We start from the raw sequence: 24,861 nt of genomic DNA, 5'->3' as shown, positions 1-24,861 counted from the left end.
TGTAAGTCACTTTGGATAAAGCGTCTTCCAAATGCATAAATGTAAATGTGAATATTGTGGTCACTACTAAAACATTACCAACACTAGTGAAAATGTGTCTATCAAGGACCAAAACGAGATGTTTTTTTTAAATAAAGTATATTAAATTATCAACTAAGATGTTTTGATACTGTTTGGTTCAATGTGCATATAACCTTATGAATCAATTTTATGCCTTTTATAAAGAAAGATTGCGTTCAAAATACAACACACCTAATAAATTACATCTGAAATATTGTATTGTATAACTGTCATTCATTTACTTGTGAATTTTTTTTTAAATACTAACAATATATTTTCTATATATTGTGTGTAGATTTAAACAAAATCTTAACAGGTCAATTGAATCATTCTTATTAAATTATATATGATTGTGTTTCTGTAGTGACAAAATGGAGAGGAAGAACTTTCTGAAACTTTCTGAAATGACAATATGAAAATCAACTGCACAATTACCAGAAATGTGAACCTTTGATATTAAACAATTTGCATTCAAAACAATTCTGGTGGAAAAACTAAAACATTTTCAAGATTTTTCCAACTCTGACTTTGCCCTAATTCTGTAGAATGGCCCATCTATGTTAATATATTTTGATATCTGCAAATAAATAATTTACTTTCTATTACAATTTAAGATAACAAAAAAGATGTGTAAACTAAATAATACAGTAGTAGTCCTTGGGGTCCTGTTTGTGGTTGCACCAGAGTCAGACCGTGAGAAACATTTTGTTCCATTTAATGACACTAAAATGTCAAATAAAACAAAAAAATTGAATTAAATCTAATAGAAAAATGATATCTGGCTACTAGTATACATTTAGCCTAAACCAAAAAGCAAACAAATATATCGAACAACTTGCTATTTATTTTAAAGATCTTCTTTTGTTTTCTTAAGAAAAAAGTCAAAGAGGTTTGCAATTATATATACTCGTAAGTAAATGCTTTTGTGGTCAACTATCCCTTTAAAATACCGGCCTGATGTTATATTAAATAATATTAAAAAAGAAAATATATTGGCTGATATCGATATGCCCGATGATATAGGCTATTGAACATAATAATAAATAAATAAAATTAGGGCTGTCGAAAGATCAATCGCGATTAATCGCATCCAGAATAAAAGTTTGTGTTTACATAATATATGTCTATGTACTGTGCATATTAATTATGTTTTTACAAATACAATCGCATACACATGTATACATACTCAAGAAATATTTACATGTGTTTATTTATATTTACCAACAATTGAAATTACATATACATTTTTAATCATTTTTAGATTTTTCTTAAATACATGCTTGGAAGTGTATGTGTTCATAAATGCAAAATAATTATGCACAGCACACAGATATATATTATGTAAACACAAATTTTTATTCTGGATGCGATTAATCGCGATTAATCTGTTGACAGCCCTAAATAACATATTTCGTACGTAATTCAAGTGAGAAAAACAATTCTCATTCGTTTTAGAATATTACGTTACGTTGTATGACTCATGACAGATAAATTATGATATTTTGAGGCTGAATGTATCTTATAGTGTTTATTGGTGATACTTGTGTGTGCAGTTGCAGTAGTGACGGCTAGGACTCACACTGACACACTGTGATCCACACTCCTGTCTATCTATCTGCGAGGACTAAACGTGGCCTCATGATTTCCACCGGAGCCTTTAACCTTCTTCTTTCACTTCCCTCCTGCACATTTACCAGCGTGGATTACTGATAGATTATCCGGACGGTACGTGGCGGTAAATGTTGCGATTTGAATTAATTGGTGACAAAGGCTCTGTTGTTTAGCTGCGGTTTACTAGCCCTGGTCTCGTTAAAACAGCATTAGCAGTTAGCAGCTGGTAACTGTGTTAGTCAAAACATGCAAAGCAGTTTGTGGTTAGCACAGTATCGTTTACAGATGATCGAAACCGTTCTTCAATGTGAGTGTTTTCACATGAATTCAACGGTGTGTGCTCTTTATTAGCTGCTCAGGTGATGGTTAGCTAACCACTTTGTGTGGAAACCAATAACGTACACTAACGTTAGCTTACCTTGTTTAGTCAGGATTTAGAAGGCTAGGTTTGCTTTTCTCAATGGATTTTATAGCATATCGTTTTACTTGTGGTTTACGTTAGTTAATATAATCACCAGACATTTGGAAGGACTCTCCTGGAATTAAAGGTACCCATGACGGCTAATATAAAGCTAGCTTGGACCGCTAATGGATATGAGTAACTGCTTAGGATTCACTGAACGTTTGACACGCCGGTCTCTCGCGTGAGAGCCGCTATATGGTTGAAAAGTGATTTTGTGTCTTTGTTTGTGTGTTTGCAGACGGTGGTGGTAGGATGGAAGCGGAGCTGGGAGCTGACAGCGCCCGCAGAAAGATGGAGGCGGCGGGCGAGGTGCTCGAGATCGTGCCGCTGGAGATGTATGATTCAGCCCGGGCTAAAATAGCGGCAAATCTGCGATGGCTCTTCGCCAAAGCCTTCGGTATCGGTAGGTTTTCTTTACGGATGATGTGTCAAACAGTTTATTTACAAACTCACAAGAGACTTTGTTGCAATGGGTGGTCAGGTGGCATCAGACGGCATTAATGCTGTTTGGAGAAACCATGTTCAGGTACAATGGTTTTGTATATACAGGGTCAAAATACAGGTCGAATTTACAAACACAACATGATATTTCCGTGATACACAAAACAAAATAATGCAGAAGTACATATCTGACACAAAAATAGGATTCCCTTGGTACTTGACAAAAACTATGATGTTGGCAAGGTACGATGTGACTACATGTACATTACTACTGTTGCCATGCAATTTCAATAAAGTTTATATAACTTAGTCATATCGCTAAATACATGGTCCAGGATATATAAGGGCTGTCAAACGATTAAACGCGATTAATCGCATCTAGAATAAAAGTTTGTGTTTGCATAATAAATGTAGTGTGCATATTCATTTTGTATTTATAAACACATACACGTATACATATTTAGAAAAGATGTGCATGTATTTATTTATATCTACCAATAATTCAAATTATATAAATGTATGTTAATTTATATATTTTATACTTTTCTTATATGTATACATGTATGTGTATGTTTTATAAACACAACATTGATGTGCACAGTTCACAGACATATATTTGGTTAACACAAACGTTTATTCTGGCCGCGGTTATTCATTTGACAGTGTCTGTTTTAAAGATGTAAGCGTCCAAATGTAGATTCTTTTCAGTGTGGTTGTTCTGGTTGGGAGAGCGTCTGAATGAATACAGTGATGTGCGATTTGACAGTCAGGATCAAAAGCATTTGTTTCATCTGCAGAGCTTGCACAACTGAAGTGTTGTGGATGAACAGGAAACTGGGTTTTCCTAATTCCCTGTCAGCACATGTGGAGTACTTTATTTGTGCACCACCTCCACAAGAATTTGTTACTCATTTCAGTGTTAAAACGTTTTACCTTGCACTGTGCATCATCTTAATTCTAAAGGCAAGCTTTCGTTTGTCTGTTCATAATGTGGAATAAGGAACAACAATACACATTTCCACAGAATAACACACATTTTGACCTGTTTTCAATGGGCCTGTTTTTAATAATAAGGATTATTATGGGTCCGATCTCCCCTGTTCTCCTATTCAAACTTTCTATATGAATACTGCCTGTTTTGTTTTATTAGTAAACTGAGTACACAGTGTGTCAAATAGATGTTAATTTAATTTGAGTGTGTTGGTTTAGTTTGCCGGCAATCGCATTAAAACTATCAGCATTATATTGGCCATCTTGACCTCTAGATATAAGTATCGGTCATTGGAAAAACCCATGTGGCTCGACCACTTCTGAATACTTGAATATGGAAAAGCAATGCTCATGTTTGCTCTTGGTGTATTTTTAGCCTCTGACCTCGTAGCAGTCACTAATGACTATTACATATAAGCACAGCAATATGTGATAAGACTCTATGTGGGTGGGAATTTTTGTAACTTTTTCGACTCCCTAACAGCGCTATTGCTTGGTACTCAAAAGGAAGAGAAACAAAATATCTTCTAAGCATATCTTTCTTGTTAGTTCATCTCGTAAGACTGGTGACTGAGGAAAGAGTTTCTATTGGAGGATTCATTAACAGCATGTTACCTCTGCCATCAGCCTTGGCTGAAACACGGAAACGATCTCGCTTTTGTTGAATGTTTTATTATCAGTCCCTGTGTCATTGCAAGGTGTGTCGGCCTACAATAACAACGCCTGGTAATAATAACATATCATGTGAATACAAGCTTTATTAGGTTTATTATGTAATCATACTGTAGGTGTCAGATTTGTCACTTTCTGTGATTTGAGGTTGATGTGAGGTTTCGCCGTCCCACTGTTGGCATGAAGTGATTTGTCCCCTATTATCCAACAATTATTGCTTTAGTCTGAGTTGTTTTGGTCTGGTAATTGACCTTAATGATATTTATTCTCAGGAATGGCCTGGTTTTGATGGTCTGTTTAGCCTACTTTGTGCTTTACAATGTTTTAGATGGCCAATTTATGTTTTATGAAAACACCTTTAAAAAGAAGTACTTAAGGCAGGGCTTTAGACTGCGACTAAATAGTTTTCAAGACAGCGCAAGCATTTTTTACAATGCGGCATTTTTTTGCAAGGTCGCATGTGCAACCTGCAAATTTGGAATTCCTTCTAGTTATTTCATGGGGAAAGACAAGTAGAAAGGGACCCGCCACCACTGCAGGCTGTGTGTGTTAGTCAACTGCGTGGGTCACTGTGTTTCCCGCAGACAGGCACAATCCGGGTCGTCAATGAGAAGTTTAAACACAACAACATGAGAGCATTAATATTAGGGATGCACCGAATATTCGGCCACCGAAAATTTTCGGCCGAAAATGGCCCAAAAGGGCATTTTCGGTTTTCGGCCGAAAGACTTTTATCACCAAAACAATACGGCCGAAATGTTGTGATGACACAAACAGATACCTCTCCTTTGATGCATCTGCAGCGGACGTTATTCCTTTAATCGCAGCACTAAAGCGTCTCCTAAACTGCATTCACCCTCAGGGCTCTAGAGTGCGACCAATATTCCTTTACGTGTGTGAACCAGAGGTCGCGTAATCCGAAAGATTCTTTGTCATTGACAGATTTTTTTACCAGTGACGCCGTCATTCTGGCAGATTACAATGAGGGCAATTTGTAAACACCCGTTTCCCTTCAGCGGGATATGCTCGTGAAGCGATCTTCGGGTCGTTGTCATTTGACTGACTAGACATGTGATGCGATTTGGGAAAACCCGTCGGATGTCACGCTGGGACGCGGGAAAGACAGTTCACCTATCAAAGTAAACCACATAACATGAAGAATGAAGAAGTATTAATGCACATTTCCCGCCAGTCCTGTGTAAACTATGGCATGCAAAGTTTTTTAAATAATTTTTTTTCGTGAGATGACAGAGCTCTCTGTCTACGGCACCAGGAGTTATGCCCGCTCCACTGCTCACGCGAGCCGGACCGCGATCGCAAAATATACAAGAGATGATCAAAAGTCCAGACACTATGCACATGATAAACAACTTAAAACTTGCTTCACTGCTTATTAGTTGTTGTCCGTAATGTTTCCTCGTGTAGTGATAATGGCAGAGCTCTCGTTCTTTAAATGTGCGCTGCACCATTTTCCTTACTTTCGTTTTATTCCAACGGTTTTGTACAGTATTTTTATAGACTTCAACACTAGGAAATGTTTTTTTTTTACTAAATTGTTATTAGAGTAAGTCTCTTACCACTGTAAAGTGATTTTTACTTGTGATATTGGACTGTTGGGCTTTTATTTTCATAACTTAACTTTAAACACGTTTTTCTCCAAATTCCGTTCCTGAACATCATAGCGCTTCAGACGACAGAATAAGTTGGTTATTCTATTCTTACGCTACTTATTATCAACTTTGCACATCTGCAATTCTTGGTGCATTTGTTGTTGTTAAAGTTCTACAGTTAACATATGGGCTATGGGAGTCTTTGTTTGGATACACTATTATGTTGAAGGCCTACAGAGAAAATATTGTTGTATCTTTAAGCAGTTGCACTTGTTCTGAATAGACTTTCTTGTAGTAGTCCTACAGAGAAAAATGTAAAATGCACTTGACCTAAATGCACTTTGTTTTCATGAGAGAACATTTAATTGTACAACTTTTCAGCAGGCCAGTACCCTGTACATTATTATTTAATATACACATGAGTGGGGTCAAGTTAAACATCTTAGTGGAATTTTATTTTATACTGTGCATTGTTGCAATGTGCTAAATAAATATTTGCATAATTTGTAATTGATTTATTCTTTGAAACTTTAATTATGCAATTGCAATGCCTTGATTTTAGTAAAGTTAGTACACAGTAATAGCCATAAATGCAAGGGTACTAATAATTGGCCAAATTTCTTTCGGTGTTTCGGTTTTCGGCTTTCGGCCTTGGTTTCCTCTTTTTCGGTTTTCGGTTTCGGCCAAGAATTTTCCTTTCGGTGCATCCCTAATTAATATAAGTCGCTGTTTGCTGTGATGGATTTCTTGATCCCGAGGATAAAAGATTTGATATATGAGACGTTTAAAAAAAAAATACCAAAGGAGGAGGTGTTCAGGAAACGTCATTTATCTATTGATTACTTGAGCGCTGGATCATTTCAAATCCGTTCTTATTAAGTTTTATTTGGCGTTATATTTACATGTGTTGAACATGAGGAAAAGATGTCCTTACTACACAATAAAATCATCATAAGAATGTAATAACACGAGACCTTTCATTTTGCTTTAATTGCTAACAGCGTCATACTTTTTGACGAACACAATTTCTGTTGGTTCTAGTGAATTCAGATTACAGTCTCTCTATTTAGCATCAATTAATGACAAAGCTTCTCAGTAGGTACTGCCTCTTTTTAAATAAGCAAAACCAAATATGTAGTCATCAAGGACTTGTCAGTATCAGTAATTCAGTTATTTTGGGGAAAATATTTGAATAATTGCATTGCAGGCACGCAATTTTTGCTCACACTCCTAAAAAATTCAGTCAGAGGCTACAGTGCTCCTAGTCTGGAGCCCTGACTTGAGATCATTGTGTCATTCGCTTTCCTCTTTTTTATGCATTTTAATTGAGGTTTATAATACAGTATATTCATTTGTTGAATACAATTAACAAGTCTTTTAACTAAATGTTGTGGTGTTTGTTCATTGTTGCAGCCGAGAATACGCATTCTTGTGTTTATTATTGATTACTCGTGTCGGACAGAAAGCATATACTTTAGGATTAATGCATCATATCTGCTTGATTAAAATATAAAATGATCACAGTTATGCACAAGTCTTTAAACAACCCGTGCATGTGGCAGACAGGTTTGTAACAAAGCAGACGGCTCCACGTGGATAGCAGAGGGCGGAGGCGTGTATGCTTGATGGATAATTGGACCCTAAGTCATTACATTTTTTGCTATGATACTCCTGGGACACGCTGGTACAGCCGGTGTGAATATTCGTGTGTATTTGTGTCGCGTGTGGATGCAGCGATGGCTTTCCCTTCTGTGTTTGAGCCGTATGGTTGCAGCCAAGCTCAGCTGCACGTGCTGCGCAGGAGATCTGCAGTGCTTTTCACACCATCACTCTATTGTCTAGATGTATTTTGGAAACAAAGCGCAACAGCTCACGAACTGATTGGATGTTGTATTGGTTTTCCCCAGATGTCCGATTCAGACAAAACATGTGCAATAATTGCAATTTCAAGGTTTTTTTTACGTATAACAGTTACATGTTTTGTTTTTATCTTTAATTCTGCTAGCATAGCAGATAGTTATACATAATGCATCCACTATTGTTCATTTGATCATATCTTAAGAAACTGTAGGTGCCCACGTCTTTTTATAATATTAGCAGTTAGCAGCATTATTACTTATGGAAGAAGGACCCGAGCCACATCAACGTATCAGAACAACCTTAAATAAGCCAGCATTATACTATTTCAACTACTCCTCTCTATTTTGTTTTCGTTCCTTGACAGATCACATCCCAGAGGACCTGCGAGACCCTTTCTACACGGACCAGTACGAGCAGGAGCACATCAAGCCTCCTGTCATCCACTTGCTGTTGTCCTGTGAGCTCTACTGTCGGGTATGCGCCCTCATTCTTAAAGGAGACCAAGCGGCCTCCCTGCAGTCCCACCAATCGGTCATCCAGGCTCTGTCTCGCAAAGGCATCTATGTCATGGAAGGAGATGACACGCCTGTCTCGGACGCTGATCTGAACTGCCAGCCAATTAAAATGGTGAGCTGCGTTCATCGTGTCTTTGCCTTTTTTCTTTTGCAGTATATACCATTATCCATATTCTGTATGCATTGTATCTAGAGGAAAGTTAGTTGTTTTACGTATGTATTAATATTATAAATATTCATATATAAGAAAAATCCAGAAAATGGGTTTAATGGAATGTTTTTTTATCCAGCCTTACAGACATGCAGTACGGTATAGGGGTAAGCCGTACAGTAGTATTGTACTCTTAAATGTTTGTTCTTTTATACGTATTTCTGCAGTCTCCAATAACATTGTAAATAGAGATACAAAGCGACGTGGAAGCTGTGGTTTATCTTTTGTCTTGCTGTTGTAGATCTCTGAATTCACCATCAGGAGAAAGCTGGTATTGTTGCCTTTGTCCTGTCGTGCATGGGCAGACATATCCTGCTCTTTATTTTTCTCTTTCCCTTCATGCCCAGCCGCCAGTCCAAACATCGAGTTGAAGCAGTAAATCAGTAGCACAGTGCCGAGTGGATTTCATTGATTCGCAATGGGATTGTTTGAAGCAGTGAATGTCTGTGAATCAGCATTGTCCACCCACTCGTGCTTTTATCACTTCACATGCAAATCCGTATACTGTAGTGGAGTCCAGTCACACCCTGTACAGAGCTTAGTGCGTCTGATTCACACAAACCTGTTAGATGGAAGGAATGGTTTTGTTATACGTAGGTGCAGCTTAATGCAAGAAATTCTATGTGTTTTCTTTTCAAATTGTGTTGTGGCATAAGCGTTGGGCTCAAACTACATTTTGTTTTTACACATGCTAGCTATATGTACAGTCTTACGGCTTCTTCTAATGTAACTGATTTGCATACTAGCCTCTGGGCATCCTCTTCAATGTCTTCCTGATAGATCACTAACTTTTGTGCATACAGTATACATATACTGCGGAAATAGTGCACATAGTATGCAGTTTGTATAGCCAGCAATCAGTCACTGAAGTCAAACTGGTTTGTTTAGTCTAGTGCTCTGAAAACCATTATGAAACGGCACGTTGATTTCGCACATATTGGACTTTTGTTCAGGTGCCTGTAAATCTAAATGTTTTTGTGTTTATTTATAGCCAAGTGTTTTTGCATAGAATCCAGAGCCCGGTGTTGTTTGATATGTTTCCTAGGGAGCACACTTCCTCTGTTTCTGATCCATCGCAGTACAAGCAGCAGGCTTTTACATGTCTGACGTGCGTACTGATCTCAGAAAACAGAGACTCATCGGCTAAGATTTTGCAGATGTGTATCATCAACTCGTGTGAACAAGCAAGGTTTACGATGTTGCGGTTGCTGTGGAAACTGATTCTCACAACAAGACTGAATAAAGGAACTGAGGGTGCGAAGAGTATGTTGTAATGGTTTATTCCTGGATGAAATCTGTGATGAGGTCATGCTCAGGGCTATGACAAGCATTTTGCCTCACAGTGGATACCAAATATTTTGTCATCTATGCTTTCTTCTCAGATCTACTTTATAGTATTAAAAAATATGCATATTTCATCTTAGAAAACAGGCTGTCACTTTTTCCGAAATGCTCTGATTGGTCTGTTGTGATTGGCAAATCCAGCCTTATATTCATTGTTTTTTATAACAAATAACACACACTTGCACAGCTGAACTTCTTTGACCCGATCGAAACACATTGATGGTTGTGCTTTTTCCCTCACTCTGTCCAATATGGGACTAAGAAAAGTTGTTACGTAACGGAAATTCGTGTTCGAAAAAAACTTTCTGAATCCTATACGGGATTCTGAATCCTATCCTATATGGGATTTCTACGTAATGTGTCCAACTGTTTTTTCGACAAGTTGATCAGGTCAAACTTGAGAAGCATCAAGTTTAACAGTGTAAAGAAGTCAGAATGCATGAAATGGCATTTCACCCCCCCTTTTAAAAAGTGATTTCTGTTGAAGAGAATATCTCCCTTTACTGTGAACTGAAGGACATCAGGCACTTCATATGAACAAGTTATTATAAAAGGAGTAAAGGCAAGTCTTAAACCTCAAACTTAAAGTATCTGGGCACAGTAATTGATGAACAATTTGGTAACATTATCCTTGAAGCATGAATGTATAATGCATTATAAAAGTAGTTTTAAAACGTTATAATGCACCTTTTGATGCATTGTCATGTCTTATAAATAATTGTTATTACAGTAAATACATTATAACACTTAGCAATTCATTGTTACACTACACATTTTAAATTGGTTATACTTCTTTAAAACTACATATATTGCCATACAAAACACATTATGAAGAATTATAATGCATTTTACCCTTTAATAACTCTTTATAATGTATTATACATTCATGCTTTAAGGAAAGTGTTACCAAAAATCTTCATTCCAGGTAAATGTGGACTACATAAACAAGAAAGCCAGGCAAAGACTTGGTATACTCAGAAAATAAAGAAGTTTTAGTATTGATAAGAGGATTCTAAATATTGCTTATGGGTCGATGACAGAAAATATTTTAACATAAAGGCAGAAAAATAAACTGAAGCAAATGATTAATGAAGCCAATAAGATAATCAGCAAGAAACAGAGTACAATGCAAGAGTTGTTTTTAGACTTTATGGAGACAAAGGCAATCGCAGTCTACTGAGATCAAACCCACCAACTTCACCATTGCTTTGAAGTTCTTCCTTTAGGGCGTAGACTGCGTATGCCATTAGCTTAAAGGAATGCGTATAAAAGATAATGTCCCCAACTAGCAGTAAGAATTTAACCAATTGTTTTAAAGTGTTCAAAATGTGTTTCAAGGGTCAGTTATGTGTTGAATAGGACCATGTGTATTATGTGTTTTTATTAAGTGATATGTAGATGTATTGTATGTTGTGCCAGTTTAAAAGATGAATTTCTGTTCAATTAACAGACAACAAAGTAAACTAACTAACTTTTTTGTAACTTTTTAGATCTGCATTATACACAAACTAAAGTTAAAAAAAAGTGCAATCCTGTCAGTCCAACCCTTTTAAATACACTGTTATTTTTAAAGTTAATGCTGCAATCTGTATTTTGGGGGGGTAAAATAAATCTTGGATGTCTTGCTCAATGCTGAATTATAACAGTCTGTGAGTGATTTTTTTCTCTCCTCTGTTGTGCACTAAAGAGTTCTCATATTCCCATGATCGATGCTTTGATGATGGCTTACACCGTGGAGATGATCAGTATCGAGAAGGTTGTGACCTGTGTGAAGCGGTTCTCCACATTTAGTGCCTCTAAGGAACTGCCCTTTGACCTCGAGGATGCTATGGTCTTCTGGATCAACAAGGTGTGTGGACCTCAGTCAAGTCAATATAATGTTCTTGTCCTGTATTCTTAAAGCTTCTAAGAAAGCTCTTCATTTTGTTTAAAAAACTTATACGTAGGAGTCTTAGTTTAAAAACGATTCAGGACCAATCTGAGAGCAACTCTAAACAAGGAAAAGAAAAAAACTTGAATCTTAGTGAGGAGGCGGGGCTGACCTTGTTGCTATTTAGGACAAAATATTTTAAAGACTGGTTTGTTGGTTGGTTGGTTGGTTGGTTGGCCAAGAATGAAAAAAGAGCGCTTTAAGTAGGTCATTAGTTTGAAATTGCACATGAACTACACACGAACGCACATATATATATTCTTAATTTTTTTCCTTTCCATGCTGTTAATGTGAACATATTTAATAGAAAATGAAGAGTGACAAAATAAGTTTCTTTAAGTGCTGTTATTGTTTGTGTGATCTCCATAGAAGGTTGTGACAGAACCAACTCATCTCTGCTGCATAGCTGCATTTCTCCAGTTGCTAAATATGTTAATGTAGTGGAGATGTTAGCGTGTCTCTAATAGGATCAGTCACAAACATGAACACAGCACGATGTAATAAATAACAATAAAAAAATTCTGATAAACCTTAAAAGTGATATGGAAATTGTCACACATTTCTTCTCACTTTTCGTGTTTCGTTCATTTTCTCTGTTGCTATTTTCATGAATATGGGCCCTGGTGTTTAGTTTTGATATGTATCAATTTGGAACACTAGCACAGGTTAGTATGGAATAAACATTCTGTATATTATATATTTAAATATATGCTATATAAATATATATTTTTGTATTGATGGAGGGGCATGATCAGCCCTTTTATAGCGTCAAGGTAGAATGTGTTCATACATGCTAGCATGGAGACTTCTGCCAGTACTTTAAAGGACCAATGTGTCATTTTTTGGAAGGAGCATATAAGAGAACGCGCGACCGGAAAGTCGATGAGAGAGTTTGTTTTTATTTTGATTAAATGTTTAAATGTCTTCCCGGGTTTCGGCACCAATGTAACAAAGTTCAAGATAGGGAAGAAAGAAGACGGGAAAAGTAAAAAGACAGCCGGCAGCCCCTCACGGACGACTGCCAGCGAATAAAACTTAAATACAAACATAAACATGTTCGGATCCCTGCCCTTTCTCATCGACGGTCCGGTCGCTCGTTCTCTTATATGCTCCGGATCTCCTACGTGATACGAGACCGGTGTGCGCACAGCTAGCGCTCTTTAACAATTACTCACCGGACTCAAACCACGGTCTCGCCCCGCCTACTCCACTACACACGGAATTCACCATGTTGTTTCTACAGTAGCCCTAAACGGACAAACTGCTCGACAGAGCGCGTTTCGTAAATACGTTATTTCCTTCGTTAAAGAAGCGAAAATGCCACGACATCTTAGTCCTGTGTCAGCCACCGTAGTGCTTTGAAAGGAAGGGGTGAGCGGTGAAGTGAGCTGTTGGTTGCAATTCTCAAAATCACCGCTAAATGTGGCTAAATTTCATGCACCGGGTTGTCTGTTTTGAATCAGTTTATATTGTTATATATATTACAGGTGAACCTGAAAATGAGAGAGATCACAGAGAAGGAACACAAATCAAAGCAACATCTGCTGGAATCCCCCAGTCACCAGAAGGTACCACATACTCCACAATGTGTTTTCCGCAAGCATTGTAAAAACTCTTTAATTCTCAGGTTCTATTTGCACTTAGTGTTAACATTTGCCTCAGGAAATCCGATTACAACCATACAAATTGCATAACGTCAGATGTGTCCAGATAAAAAGAGTCAAAGTTTGTTTGGTTAGGAGTCAACCCCTGGTGGTGGATGCTGCAATTACATCATTAAAAGCACCATCTATTTTGTATATATTATATTTACATTACAATGTACACATTATATTGTTTAAGAAATGTTTTAGCATGACATTATTGCTCTTGGATCAGGGCTTGTTGCCTTATTCATTTGTCCCTAAATTGATCCCTTAAGGTCAACGTTTACACTCATTATGGCAATGATGTAATATCTTCGGTGGCATCACTCCAATTTCTCCTCTAACTTCATAGCAGGGTCACATCTGTCTGCTCTTTTCCTCCCTGACTTTACATCCTTTCTGCTCCTCTCCCCGTCTCTCTCTCCCTCTAACCTCCTCCCTCGCTACTCGGATAGTCTCCCTCAAAATGGTATTGGAAACTAGTACCTGTAAGTTGGCTGTGAGTGAGTTCATCTCCACTGCACGCGTAGTATATGTCGATCTTGAACACACCCCATCACCGCTCGGATCACGCTTTTAACTTATCAGATCACACCGGGATACGCTTCTGTACTGGTGGCTCGCGCTACCTTGTAATGCCACAAAAAAATCTGCCTTTCACCCTTCGAATACATGATGCTGTGCACATTTGTGCGAGCACATTTTTCCCTCAGCTTTCCTCATTTCTGTGCTATGGCAGTCATTTCCATTTGTCTGTTTCTTGGTTAGTCTGTCCCTCATCTTAATTTTTGCTCTCGCCCATTGCATGCTGGGGTCTGCAGAAAAGGGATGTCAAAGGGTCTGGTACTTGTGTGCCAGATTGATACTAAAACTAAAAAAATGAATATTCATGAGTAGCACAAACATCCTCACTCTCCATTCTGCTCTTTTATCTGTACATGTCTAGCTTTCATTACCTCTATGTGTAGGTAACGGATGACCGTTCTTGGGGCCTCATGTATATAACTTGATGGATTGCATTCTGCAACTGCGTTCACTAAGATTTTTTGTGCATGGAAAATTGCAATGTTTATACATCAGGCCCCTTTGTACTTTTCTGCTGTACTGTTCATGGCCAAGATATTGACAAACAGTGACCCATCTGTGCACAATGGAACAGACAACCTTAAATCCCAGCTGTGTAGAGGGCTTTTGTATATTGTGCGCCTTTTAGATTATGGAACCATGTTGCATAGACTCATTGTTTAAGTGTCTGTCCCTAGTTCTTGTTTGTTGTGTTAAACATGTTGTGGCCATTCACTGTTCTCTGGTGTCTTTTAAAGGAACAGTTCATCAAAAATCAGTCATTGACTCACTCTTATCAAACTTGTATAGTTTTTTTCTGTAGAGCATTTAAGATAGTTTTTGAGCTGCTTCCATGAAACAAAAGTGAATGGGGACTGACAACAGGTTTTAACATTTAACTGCACACATTTTGATTATAATACAAGTCTCCATGAAAGACAAAAATAGTGTATAATTGTATTATAACTTGTATTACACTTGTGTTGTAGTGTGCGAGTCTGTTTTGGCCCACGACAGCCCCATTCCCCATTCACTTTGGCATAGAGTATAACAATGCCATATACCGAAGGTGACTTTCTGAATAACAGCAAGTTATTGTAGTTGACCGACGGTTTGGTTTCTTTGGTTTGTCACTTTCAGGTACGTTATCGGCGGGATCACGCCTCGGGTAGACAGCTGCCTTACTTCCCAATGCTGGAGGATCTGATCCGGGACGTGTGTGATGGTGCTGCCCTACTGACCATAGTCCATTTCTACTGCCCAGACCAGATGAAGCTTGATGGTACAACAAAAAAAAACTTTGTTTTTTAACTTTGTCAACTTGAACTTTTAAAGTTTAAATAGTTTGCACATTCTGTAGCCCAGTTGGGTCATCAACAACAAAAATGCATACATACACATTTCGAGAAAGGAACACATTTATGTCTGATCTTTTTTTTCTTTCTTGCCTGCTGTGGTTTTATTCTTCTGCATTGCTTCCTGAGCTCATAATGGCTTTGTTTAGTTTCACTCTATTTCAACTCTCATGCAAATATTGACCACTCTTGGATTCAGCCCTTTGTTAAGCGCTCATGAATGTCAAAAACTTGATTGCCTGAGGAAAACATGTTTTTCAACCTTCTCTTTTATGTGATCTACAGATATCTGCTTGAAAGAGGTGACCTCAATAGCAGACAGCCTTTATAACATCCAGCTGCTGAAGGAGTTTGCCATCGAGTACCTCAACAAATGCTTCTATTTGACTTTGGAGGACATGTTGTATGCACCTCCTGTGCTCAAGGTGTGGTACTTATTATGCATCTCATAAAGTTCTTGATTTTACACATGGTTCTTTTTGGGATACTCACGTCTTTGAATTCGTCCCGCAGCACAATGTCATGGTGTTTATTGCGGAGCTCTTCTGGTGGTTTGAAATAGTCAAACCTGAATTTGTCCAACCACGTGACGTTCAAGAATTTAAAGATGGTGAGGAATGTTTTGGCTGTCGCATTGACAAAGTGTCTGATTGTGATGTAAACATTTGTTGGATATGTTCTGGTTATACTTGGCTTAAAATTAAGTAACAAGCCATGATCAGTTTCCACTTTCCTTATATATATAGTCTTTTGTATTAATAATGTGAGTTACGTATTAACATTCTTATTTCAGCAAGAGCAATGACACAACCCAAGAGCGCCAGGCCTGCTGTGCCTATCTCCAACGCCACCAAACGTAGCTTTCTGGTGTCTCCTGTTGCAGCCGATCCAACTCTCCCTGTCCAGAACAGCCCGGAAGTTTGTAACAGGTACTTCCTGCATCCTGAAGAATCTGAGCCTCTGTAAGTGCTTCATGGTTTGTCTCTATGTGTTTGACACTATCTTTGTAACCATCGGTGGAAATGACAGTAGTATAGTCTAACTACTTTTATCAGATGTGAATGCTGTATACGTAAAAAAAAGCTTACTTAAAATATACTCTTTGTTTTACTGTGTCCTATGTCACATGAAATCTACATATGTTACACTGGACTTTTACACTTTTCATTGCACAGTAATTTGGCACACAAGCAATGAAACGAATGATCATACTCTTCCATATTTGGGCTGGTTATCTAATAGGCTCTGACATGTCTGTGATTCACATTTGAATCATATTTTTTTTGCCTGTTCATGTTGTGTGTTTTTCCACAGGCTTAAACATACACAAGTTACTCTGGCATTACTTTATATCTGCTTTATACTGCAGCATGTCATGGACATCCTTTATTGTGTAAAGCTGGGCTGCTTGTCCATATTTGTCCAGCCACATGGAAAATGCATGGTGTCAGTTACGATTAGATTTTGTCTGGATGGATCATTGGCCCTAATTCTGTGCTCTGGTGGTTTGCCAACTGTGTGCTCTGCTTGTTGTTTTAGTAATAAGGGGAATTCCGGCTTCAGCCCCTCTCATCCACTTTTGCCATTGAGACAAAGACAGAAGAAGACTCCATCGGGGGACGAGAACTCGGGTAAAACTTGCTTTGCCATCAGAATGAGAACATACCAATTGACTAGAAATAATTCAAGTTTTAATGTGGCTGGTTACATTGAAGAAAATTCATAATTTTGTAAGACGCACATAAATCCTACACTATTACTCATGTGGTATGTTAATCTGTGCACCTCATTCGTACAGACACGCAGAACAGCCAGATGACATATTAAAATAACAGGGTTTCGCATCCGCATCAAGTTATGTGTACTTAATGCGCTGCACCATTGATTATTGTCACAAACAAACAGGCACAACCTCCACAAACGCAATTCACACAAACACCCAGCTCTGTCTAATGCACCTATTTTTATTATTCGTTTTTTTTCGTATCACTGTTAATTTTTTTTTCAAATTACTTGTCCGGTCGGGCAAGTAAAATTCTCTCTCACTTGCCCTTAAAAAACATTAAATTGTCCCAGACATGCTGACAAGTGTTAATGTCGAGCCCTGCTTTTTACCGTAAGTTAAAGAAAACTATTCAAACCATTTATATGTTTTATAGCCATTCTTACTACCTTAATGCAAAAAACTACTTTTTGTAAAATAAGTCTATACAATTGAAGTATGTGCTGAAAAAAAAAAGGGCGAAATGTGTCTAGATGCGAGTTGTCAACGCAGCATTTTTCTGTCATATATAGTGTTACTACCATATAAACCAGGATATAAAATTATCTGTCTTGTGGCTTTTTTTAAAAGCTTGTAGAAATCGCTCCAACTCTTTTACGCAAGAAGGTCAAGCCAGAGGATCCATGGCTTGGTCAGACAAAAGGCAGAGGTACTACACTGTTAATAAATGTAAAAACACTAAATGTAAAAGAATGTATGTTATATTTGGTCTGATAATGCTTCCCCTGTCTTTGTAATCAGGCCACTGTCACAGCTAAACCGGTATGTTCTCCACTCTGCTACGGACAGTGATGCTGACTTGGCCTCAGGCGACAGCGTTAGCCTAGCTTGCTCCATTAGTGAGGACAGTCTGGCCTCCACTGTCACACCCAAACACCAGAACCATTCGAGTCAGGCCAGTGTTAGACGAGTAAATGGTCATAGTTTATTGGGCAACGTAAACATGGATGAAGAGGATGAGCTGGCAGCTATTGCCAGGGCAGAGTCATCTAAGAATGACATCACCCTGACAAACTCTGAGGACCCAGAGTGCCAGAGTCCCACCCTTGGTGCTAAAACAGGCATTTGGGGAAGACCAGAAGAGGCATCCTCTGATTCTCAAACTGCCAGTTTTTTCCTGGAACCTCTGATGCCCGCAGTTCTCAGATCAGCGAAAGAGAAGTCCAGTTGCCTAAATAAAGAGGAAGAGTATGGAGAAGTGCGGCAGCGAGGGCCTGCTCGGAGAGCTGCGGGAGAAGACAGCCTTAATTCATCTTCCAGGCGGAGACCTCCAAACACCCTTAACCGAACCTTTACCCCAAACACCAGCTCTGAGTTTGACACGAATTTTGAACCCAAATCCAGTGAATTCTTGCCTCCAGCCTCACAAGCATTCAGACCACTGGTGACTAGTAGCGTTGAGCCGTCTGCTGATCGCTTACCCGGGTTTTACCTTCACCAATCTGTGCCTGAGGACAAGAGGCCTGTCCAAGCACTGGACGTACACCAAGTTTCTGATATAGAAACCGTGGAGACCATCGAAGAGCAGGATGCAGAACTCACCAAAGAGCTCCATCCAGACAAGAAACAGTTACGTGAGGAGGACGAAGAGTCTGCCAAACTGCGTGAAGACATGAACGTGAAAGAACATGAGAACAAGGACGGTGGCAGCAGGTGTTCCAGCCCAGGTCAGCAATCACAAGTCAGTAGCGTGGCCAGCGGCAGCATCCGCATGACCAGTTTTGCAGAACGCAAAATGCAGAGGTTTGGTAGCAACCAAGACATCCGCTCCAGCCCCAGCAGCTCACAGCGGACCACACCAGACGGCTCTGAGAGTTGCCCCCTTTCTTCAACCTTATGGAGGATGAAGAGGGACCAGAGCCCTACATCCCAGAGCAAGGACGGCAACACCATGCTGGCCTCCGAACTTGTTCAACTTCACATGCAGCTGGAAGAAAAGCGACGTGCAATTGAATCCCAGAAGAAAAAGATGGAGGTCTTGACGGCAAGAAAACGGCTTAAGCTTGGGAAGGCAGCTTTCCTAGACATAGTGAAAAAAGGGAAGAGCGACACTCTCCCTCAGCCTGCGCAGTCCGAGTACTTTGTGAGAGAAGGTGAAAAAATGAATGAAGAGAAGGAGAAGTCATCAAAAGACGACTCCTGTGTTGATGCTACGAGAGATGGGCGCAAAAAGTCAGAAGAGCCAGAGAAGGCTTCTCTTGAGTGGGCGGGTGGTGGGACGGTTTCCCCTAGTGCCTTAGATACGGACGAGGAAATCGATATGAACGAGTGCAACCGATCTATTGAGCTGCTGAACGAGGCTATAGGTAACATTCAGCAACAGATGATGCAGCTTTCGCTCCAGCAGGACTTAATCATGAAGCAGAATCCGCATTCTCCAACGGTGGCTGCTTCGGAACCAAACAGTGACCAAAGTATTGAACTGATGGTCAGAGCTCCTGTACATTTCGTCGAACCAAGTGGCAGCCCCGTGATACGAAAACCGCCCAAACTTAGTTCGGCACGATCCCGTTCCAAACCTTCTGAACTGTTGCTGGTTAAAGAATATGGTAAAGGGCAGAAGAGCTCCACTCCCACACCTACCGACAGTCCCAGGTCCATTCAAGGGGGCAGGTCCCCCAAAGCAGAACCCGAGGTTTGGAGTCAAAGCTCTTCAAACAAAGACAAAGGGAATCAGAATATAACTACATTCCACCTTAACGATGAAGCTAACTTGAGGACGGTATCTAGAGAACCGAGTTCTGTAGCACTTGGGCTCACTTTTGACGAATCAATATCCTCAAGAGACCCTGAGGCTACGTTTGATCATGAGCCAACGGGGGATGTCTCGGAGGACGTGTCTAGGGGGAAGCTCAATCTTATTGAAGTGGACTTGTCTGATTTGGCTGCCAATTCTGAAGACGAAAGTTCCACCGTATTGGATGTCACCGGTGATGAAACTGATGGGGACAAGAAACCTGGCATGGGCTTTTTTTTCAAGGTGGGTGCTACTAACAAGCATTTATCTTTAATGGAACATGGATTGTAGTGTTGTTATGCCAAAATTGTTAACATTGCACTTTAGACTTTTAGATGACTATAGCTTCCACCTGGTGTTGGAGATTAAAAAACCCTCAACCTATTCTAGTTTATCAAAATCATTGTCAATAGTTAATTAAAAAAATCAAAGTATTTTTGTTTTTACTTTTATAAAATAAAATTATACATAAATGATAAATATTAAATATTATTTTATTATTTGCAAATAATATATATTTTAAATATTCCCAGATAATTCATGCTTGTTTGTTTGAATATTTATAATCTTAAAATAACAATCATAATATAACAATTATTATTATTGTTGTTTATGGTTAAATTAAAAATACTTTTTTATTTTATAATATTAAATTGTACATGAATAATTTATACGTAACTAATATTGTTATAGTCGTAATGACATGTTTATTTTATTTAAAAAAATGTTTAATGTATATTTTAAATGTTAACATATAATTGATGCTTGTTTGTATAGTAATAATTATTGGTATTTTCATAATTTATGTTTATAATACAAATTATTATTTGTTTTTATTTTTATTGTATTAAATTATACAGGGCAGTTATAATTAATGAATATTATTTAATATGTATCCTTTTGGACTACACAATTTATTAAAAAATGTGGAAAGAGCAGTCTCATGGAAAAAAAAGTTTGTTCATGGTTTTCTTGTAGCTCAGTGGTTAGAACATGGTGCTAACAAATGCCACGGTCATGGGTTCCATGCCAGGGATTGCAGAGACAAATGTATAGTATAATGCAATGGAAGTCACTTTGGATAAAAGCGTCTACCAAATGCATAAATGTAAATGTAAACGTTTATATTAAATTGTACTCCAACATTTGTCCTGATATGTCTGCAGGACGAGCAGAAGGCAGAGGATGAACTGGCCAAAAAGCGAGCGGCATTTCTGTTAAAACAACAGAGGAAAGCAGAAGAAGCGCGTTTCCGCAAACAACAGCTCGAGGTTGAAAGTGAACTTAAAAGAGATGAAGCCAGGTATGAACTACTACTGACGTGTTCTCCATCAGCTCTGTTGTTAGACTAAACACAAAGTTTCTCTCTATATCATCTGCTTTGTTTCCTAATTCCAGACGGAAAGCAGAAGAGGACAGAATGAGAAAAGAGGAGGAGAAAGCCAGGAGAGAGTTGATCAAACAGGAATATCTGAGACGGAAACAGCAAGAGATATTTGAGGAGCAAGAACAGCCCAAACCCAAGCCCAAACCCAAAAAGCAAAGGCCCAAGTCTGTGCTGAAGGATGAGCCCTCGAACGTGACGCATCCCAGAAGCCCTGCGGCCAGTAAGTGCTCAGCCATACAAACTATTTCATGTTTTTTCCCAGAAATTCTTTCAAATGATCAACATCATTGTGTCTTTGTAGCTGTGAAGCTGTGTTCATCAGATGAGAATCTCATCAGTGCCAAATCTGGTTCTAATCTGTCTCTGGCCTCTGTGTCCACCACCGAACCAGACAGCGTCGACTCAGGAGGGGCGGGATCTCAACGGTAAGTCCCTCCCACTGTCCAATAGGCTGCGTCCTGAAGTGTGCATCGCTTTAATTAGTTATCGTTCCACTCAACTGACCTCCAACAGAGTCAATACGCTTTAATGTGACTCCTTGTTTTCAGAGGGGAGTCGGTGGAGTCATTTCCAGGCCTCAGTCGCAACTCCAGTCGCACTACAGAGAGGGATTGGGACAACGGTTCCACTGCGTCTTCCATTACATCCACATCCATGGCGGAGTACACAGGTGAGATCTTCCACTTTCCAATCTGGAGGGAGAAAATAAACCTGGCTTGTGTTTGAGATTGTACAGCGGATGGATGGCTGACATGATGATAAGCTTTAGTGAATTATTTATACTGTTTGAGATTCCTCAGTACCAGGGCAACATTCTGTGTTCACATCAGCAGCAGCAGGCTGGTTTTCTCAACCGTGTGCATTGGTATATAAAGACGCACATCAGTTTATATCCCAGCAGACAGCAGTGGGGGTTCTGAGAGTTCAAGCTTAAAGGGCAGTTTTTATGTTTGCTTGCATATTGACCACTAACGGCCAATGCATCATGTATTTTTATTGATTTATTTTTTATTCAGACATAATTAACAGGGCAGTGGTATTCAAAATCTATAATGCATAAAACAAAGTCATTTTTTAATGTATTATGCGGTCAGTGTACAAGTACTTCTTGTTTGTGATAATGATCTGTAATGTAATATTGATAATACACACATTTGACTTTAGAATAAAATATTAAATGCTCTCTCATTTGTAATTCAATTTTATGTAAGTGGTGAAGAAATAAATGTAAATCATTGATCACTTACATGTAATATGATGTTACTGCATGAACTCTTAACCACGTAAGGTAAGACGATTTGGATCTATTACTTTAAATGTTGTACTGTAGAGATTTACTGTAGTATTTAAACCTAGAGACTGAAGAATTCCAGGACTCCTTTGAGCTCTATGTATGGGTCAGAGAAAGAAAACGGCCCTGACCAAACAATAATGTTTCCAGATTCATTGATTGTGGGGTTGTCTTTATTTCTCTAGATTATTTTGAATTTATCTTTATCACTGTAGGACCGAAGCTTTTCAAGGAGCCGAGTGCAAAATCCAACAAGCCAATAATCCACAACGCCATCGCTCATTGCTGTTTAGCAGGAAGGGTGAATGAGCCACAGAAAAACTCCATTCTTGAGGTGTGTGTGAACAGATTATTTTGCTTTATGGTGCGAAACGGTTGCTCTCAGCGCTGATCCAGCAGCCCACGTTACAGTCCATTTCAAATTTTCATTTAATCAGCATTTCTAGATTTATTGTGGTCATTCCAGTCCAGTGTCTATTGAATTTCAACAAAATCGTGACATGCAATAGCAATGTGAAATCACGACAAGACACATGAAACTGTGATAAAACTCCAGGTTACCACATAAGAAAAATGCAGAGCATCTGTTGTGTTATTTTGACCTGTTTCTCTAGTTTTCATTTTCTGCAAATATATGCAAATAGAAACAATTGTTTTATTTGAAATTTGGGAGAAATATTGAATACAGAACAAAACAAAAATGCTCATTTTAAACGCATACAGAAAATAACTTAGAAATGGTCTCTTAATTTTTTCCACGGCTGTATATTTAAATCACTATGTTAGAAGACATCGATATTATCAACTGATATGAATAATCTGCCTCATTCATCCTTTAGATACTGGAGAAGTGCGAATCCAACCACCTGATGATTCTGTTCCGTGACGGCGGCTGCCAGTTTCGAGCTCTTTATTCTTATTTCCCCGACACGGAGGACATTCACAAGCTCACCGGTACAGGGCCCAAGAGCATCACTAAAAAGATGATAGACAAACTCTACAAGTACAGCTCGGACCGCAAGCAGTTCAATGTAATCCCCGCCAAGACTGTGTCTGTCAGCGTGGATGCGCTGACCATTCATAACCACCTGTGGCAGGCCAAAAGATCAGCGGTGCCAAAAAAGAGCGTCAAGTGAAAGCGGCGGGGTGACCGCACTCGAGTTTGGATTGAGGAGACCGTCTGGACAAGCGAGCAGTCAACGTGATCTTCATTTGAATGTGTTTTGGGCTGATGTACTTTATCCACAATCCGTGGCATTTTTACACGATTCGTTTTTTCGTTACTTGAAGTATTTATTGGTTTAGCACTGATTCGCGTTTATTTAGACAAAGAGCTTCCCTCATGATGGTTCGTTATTCGCTTATTTTCACCCTTTTCCGTGAGGGTCACGTTATCTTCATTTGACTGTCTTGAACAAAAAACTTCTGCTGCCTTTTGAGGAACTCGAATCAATGTAAAAAAATAACTGACTTGCCTTTCAATCACCCTTTTTTATTTTGTTTCAAAAGTGCTGCTCCACTTCTATTGTCAGCGGGACAATCCCGAGTACACAAACTGTTGGCCTTCATGGGTTGTGGTACTGTCTATGTATTCAGCGCTTTTAAAAGAGCAAGTGAGCTGTAGCCCAGTTTTTGTAAACTCTAACAGACCTGGATCGATGTGCTTCTGTTCTCCTGGAAAGGTAGTGACCGCTCTGATGGACGAGTCTGTACTATGGTGCACTTATAATGTTTTAGTGCTTTATTTTCATGCAATGTAACCATGTTGATGTCGGCACTGGAGCTTTCATGCAGATGAGCAGCATGCTCTGTTATGAAGAGTAAACGCTGTAAACATTTCGAATGACAGTATTTAATATATTCATAATCGGTTACTTCCTGTGCTGTCGCTGTGTAGTTATTTACCAAGGGTTGAAAACATTCCTCTGAGAACGAAGTGTCAACGCTGTCGAGAACACTCACGCAAGCCTCATTTGGCGTGGAGATCAATCGAGTGTTGCACATGCACTTTAACTGTTTGGCTCATGTGTAGATGGGGTAGAATTTTAAAGGGCTTTACTAAAACCGTTTCGCTTTGGATTTTGTCGACGGTTAATCGAAGGGACTCGTCCGGTAAACACTATTAATGCAGAATAGAGTAAACTGACACACTACTGTTTCCAAATACTACATGTTAGAGTCGTCTACACATTGCTGCATTTTGTTCACTTTTAATTGTATATTATGTGTGTTTTTATATTGACTAAAAGATTGTAATGATGTTGGTCACTTTTTTAACTACTTTCCATTCTTGGTCATTTTGCTTCCTTTATCATACCATTATTTATTTTAAATGAGAATTTGAGAATAATAAATATTTCAAGTCAATAAATTCATTCTTATTTGTTTTCA

At 38.8% G+C, this 24,861-nt stretch overlaps 1 protein-coding gene across 6 annotated transcripts; it reads left to right on the top strand.

The window, feature by feature from the left end:
* The first annotated feature begins 1,634 nt into the window (after positions 1-1,634).
* camsap1b (calmodulin regulated spectrin-associated protein 1b) lies at positions 1,635-24,861 on the top strand. 6 transcript variants are annotated; one of them, XM_056745906.1, is made up of 19 exons: positions 1,635-1,785; positions 2,373-2,537; positions 8,072-8,334; positions 11,465-11,626; positions 13,195-13,275; positions 13,809-13,841; positions 15,058-15,199; positions 15,558-15,697; positions 15,786-15,882; positions 16,066-16,234; positions 16,812-16,903; positions 17,626-17,704; positions 17,797-20,035; positions 20,959-21,095; positions 21,191-21,399; positions 21,481-21,604; positions 21,728-21,849; positions 22,686-22,804; positions 23,310-24,861. In XM_056745906.1, exons 2-19 carry the CDS (start codon positions 2,387-2,389, stop codon positions 23,604-23,606), a joined length of 4,656 nt encoding a protein of 1,551 aa, XP_056601884.1. In that variant the 5' UTR covers positions 1,635-1,785; positions 2,373-2,386; the 3' UTR covers positions 23,607-24,861. The 6 variants fall into 6 exon arrangements, with proteins under 6 accessions (XP_056601884.1, XP_056601882.1, XP_056601879.1 ...); XM_056745904.1 differs by having other exon boundaries at positions 16,066-16,201; positions 21,191-21,604; XM_056745901.1 differs by having other exon boundaries at positions 21,191-21,604.

The sequence above is a fragment of the Triplophysa dalaica genome, chromosome 4, assembly GCF_015846415.1.
Source record: "Triplophysa dalaica isolate WHDGS20190420 chromosome 4, ASM1584641v1, whole genome shotgun sequence".
Taxonomy (NCBI): domain Eukaryota; kingdom Metazoa; phylum Chordata; class Actinopteri; order Cypriniformes; family Nemacheilidae; genus Triplophysa; species Triplophysa dalaica.
This window is presented reverse-complemented; position numbering and strand designations above follow the sequence as displayed.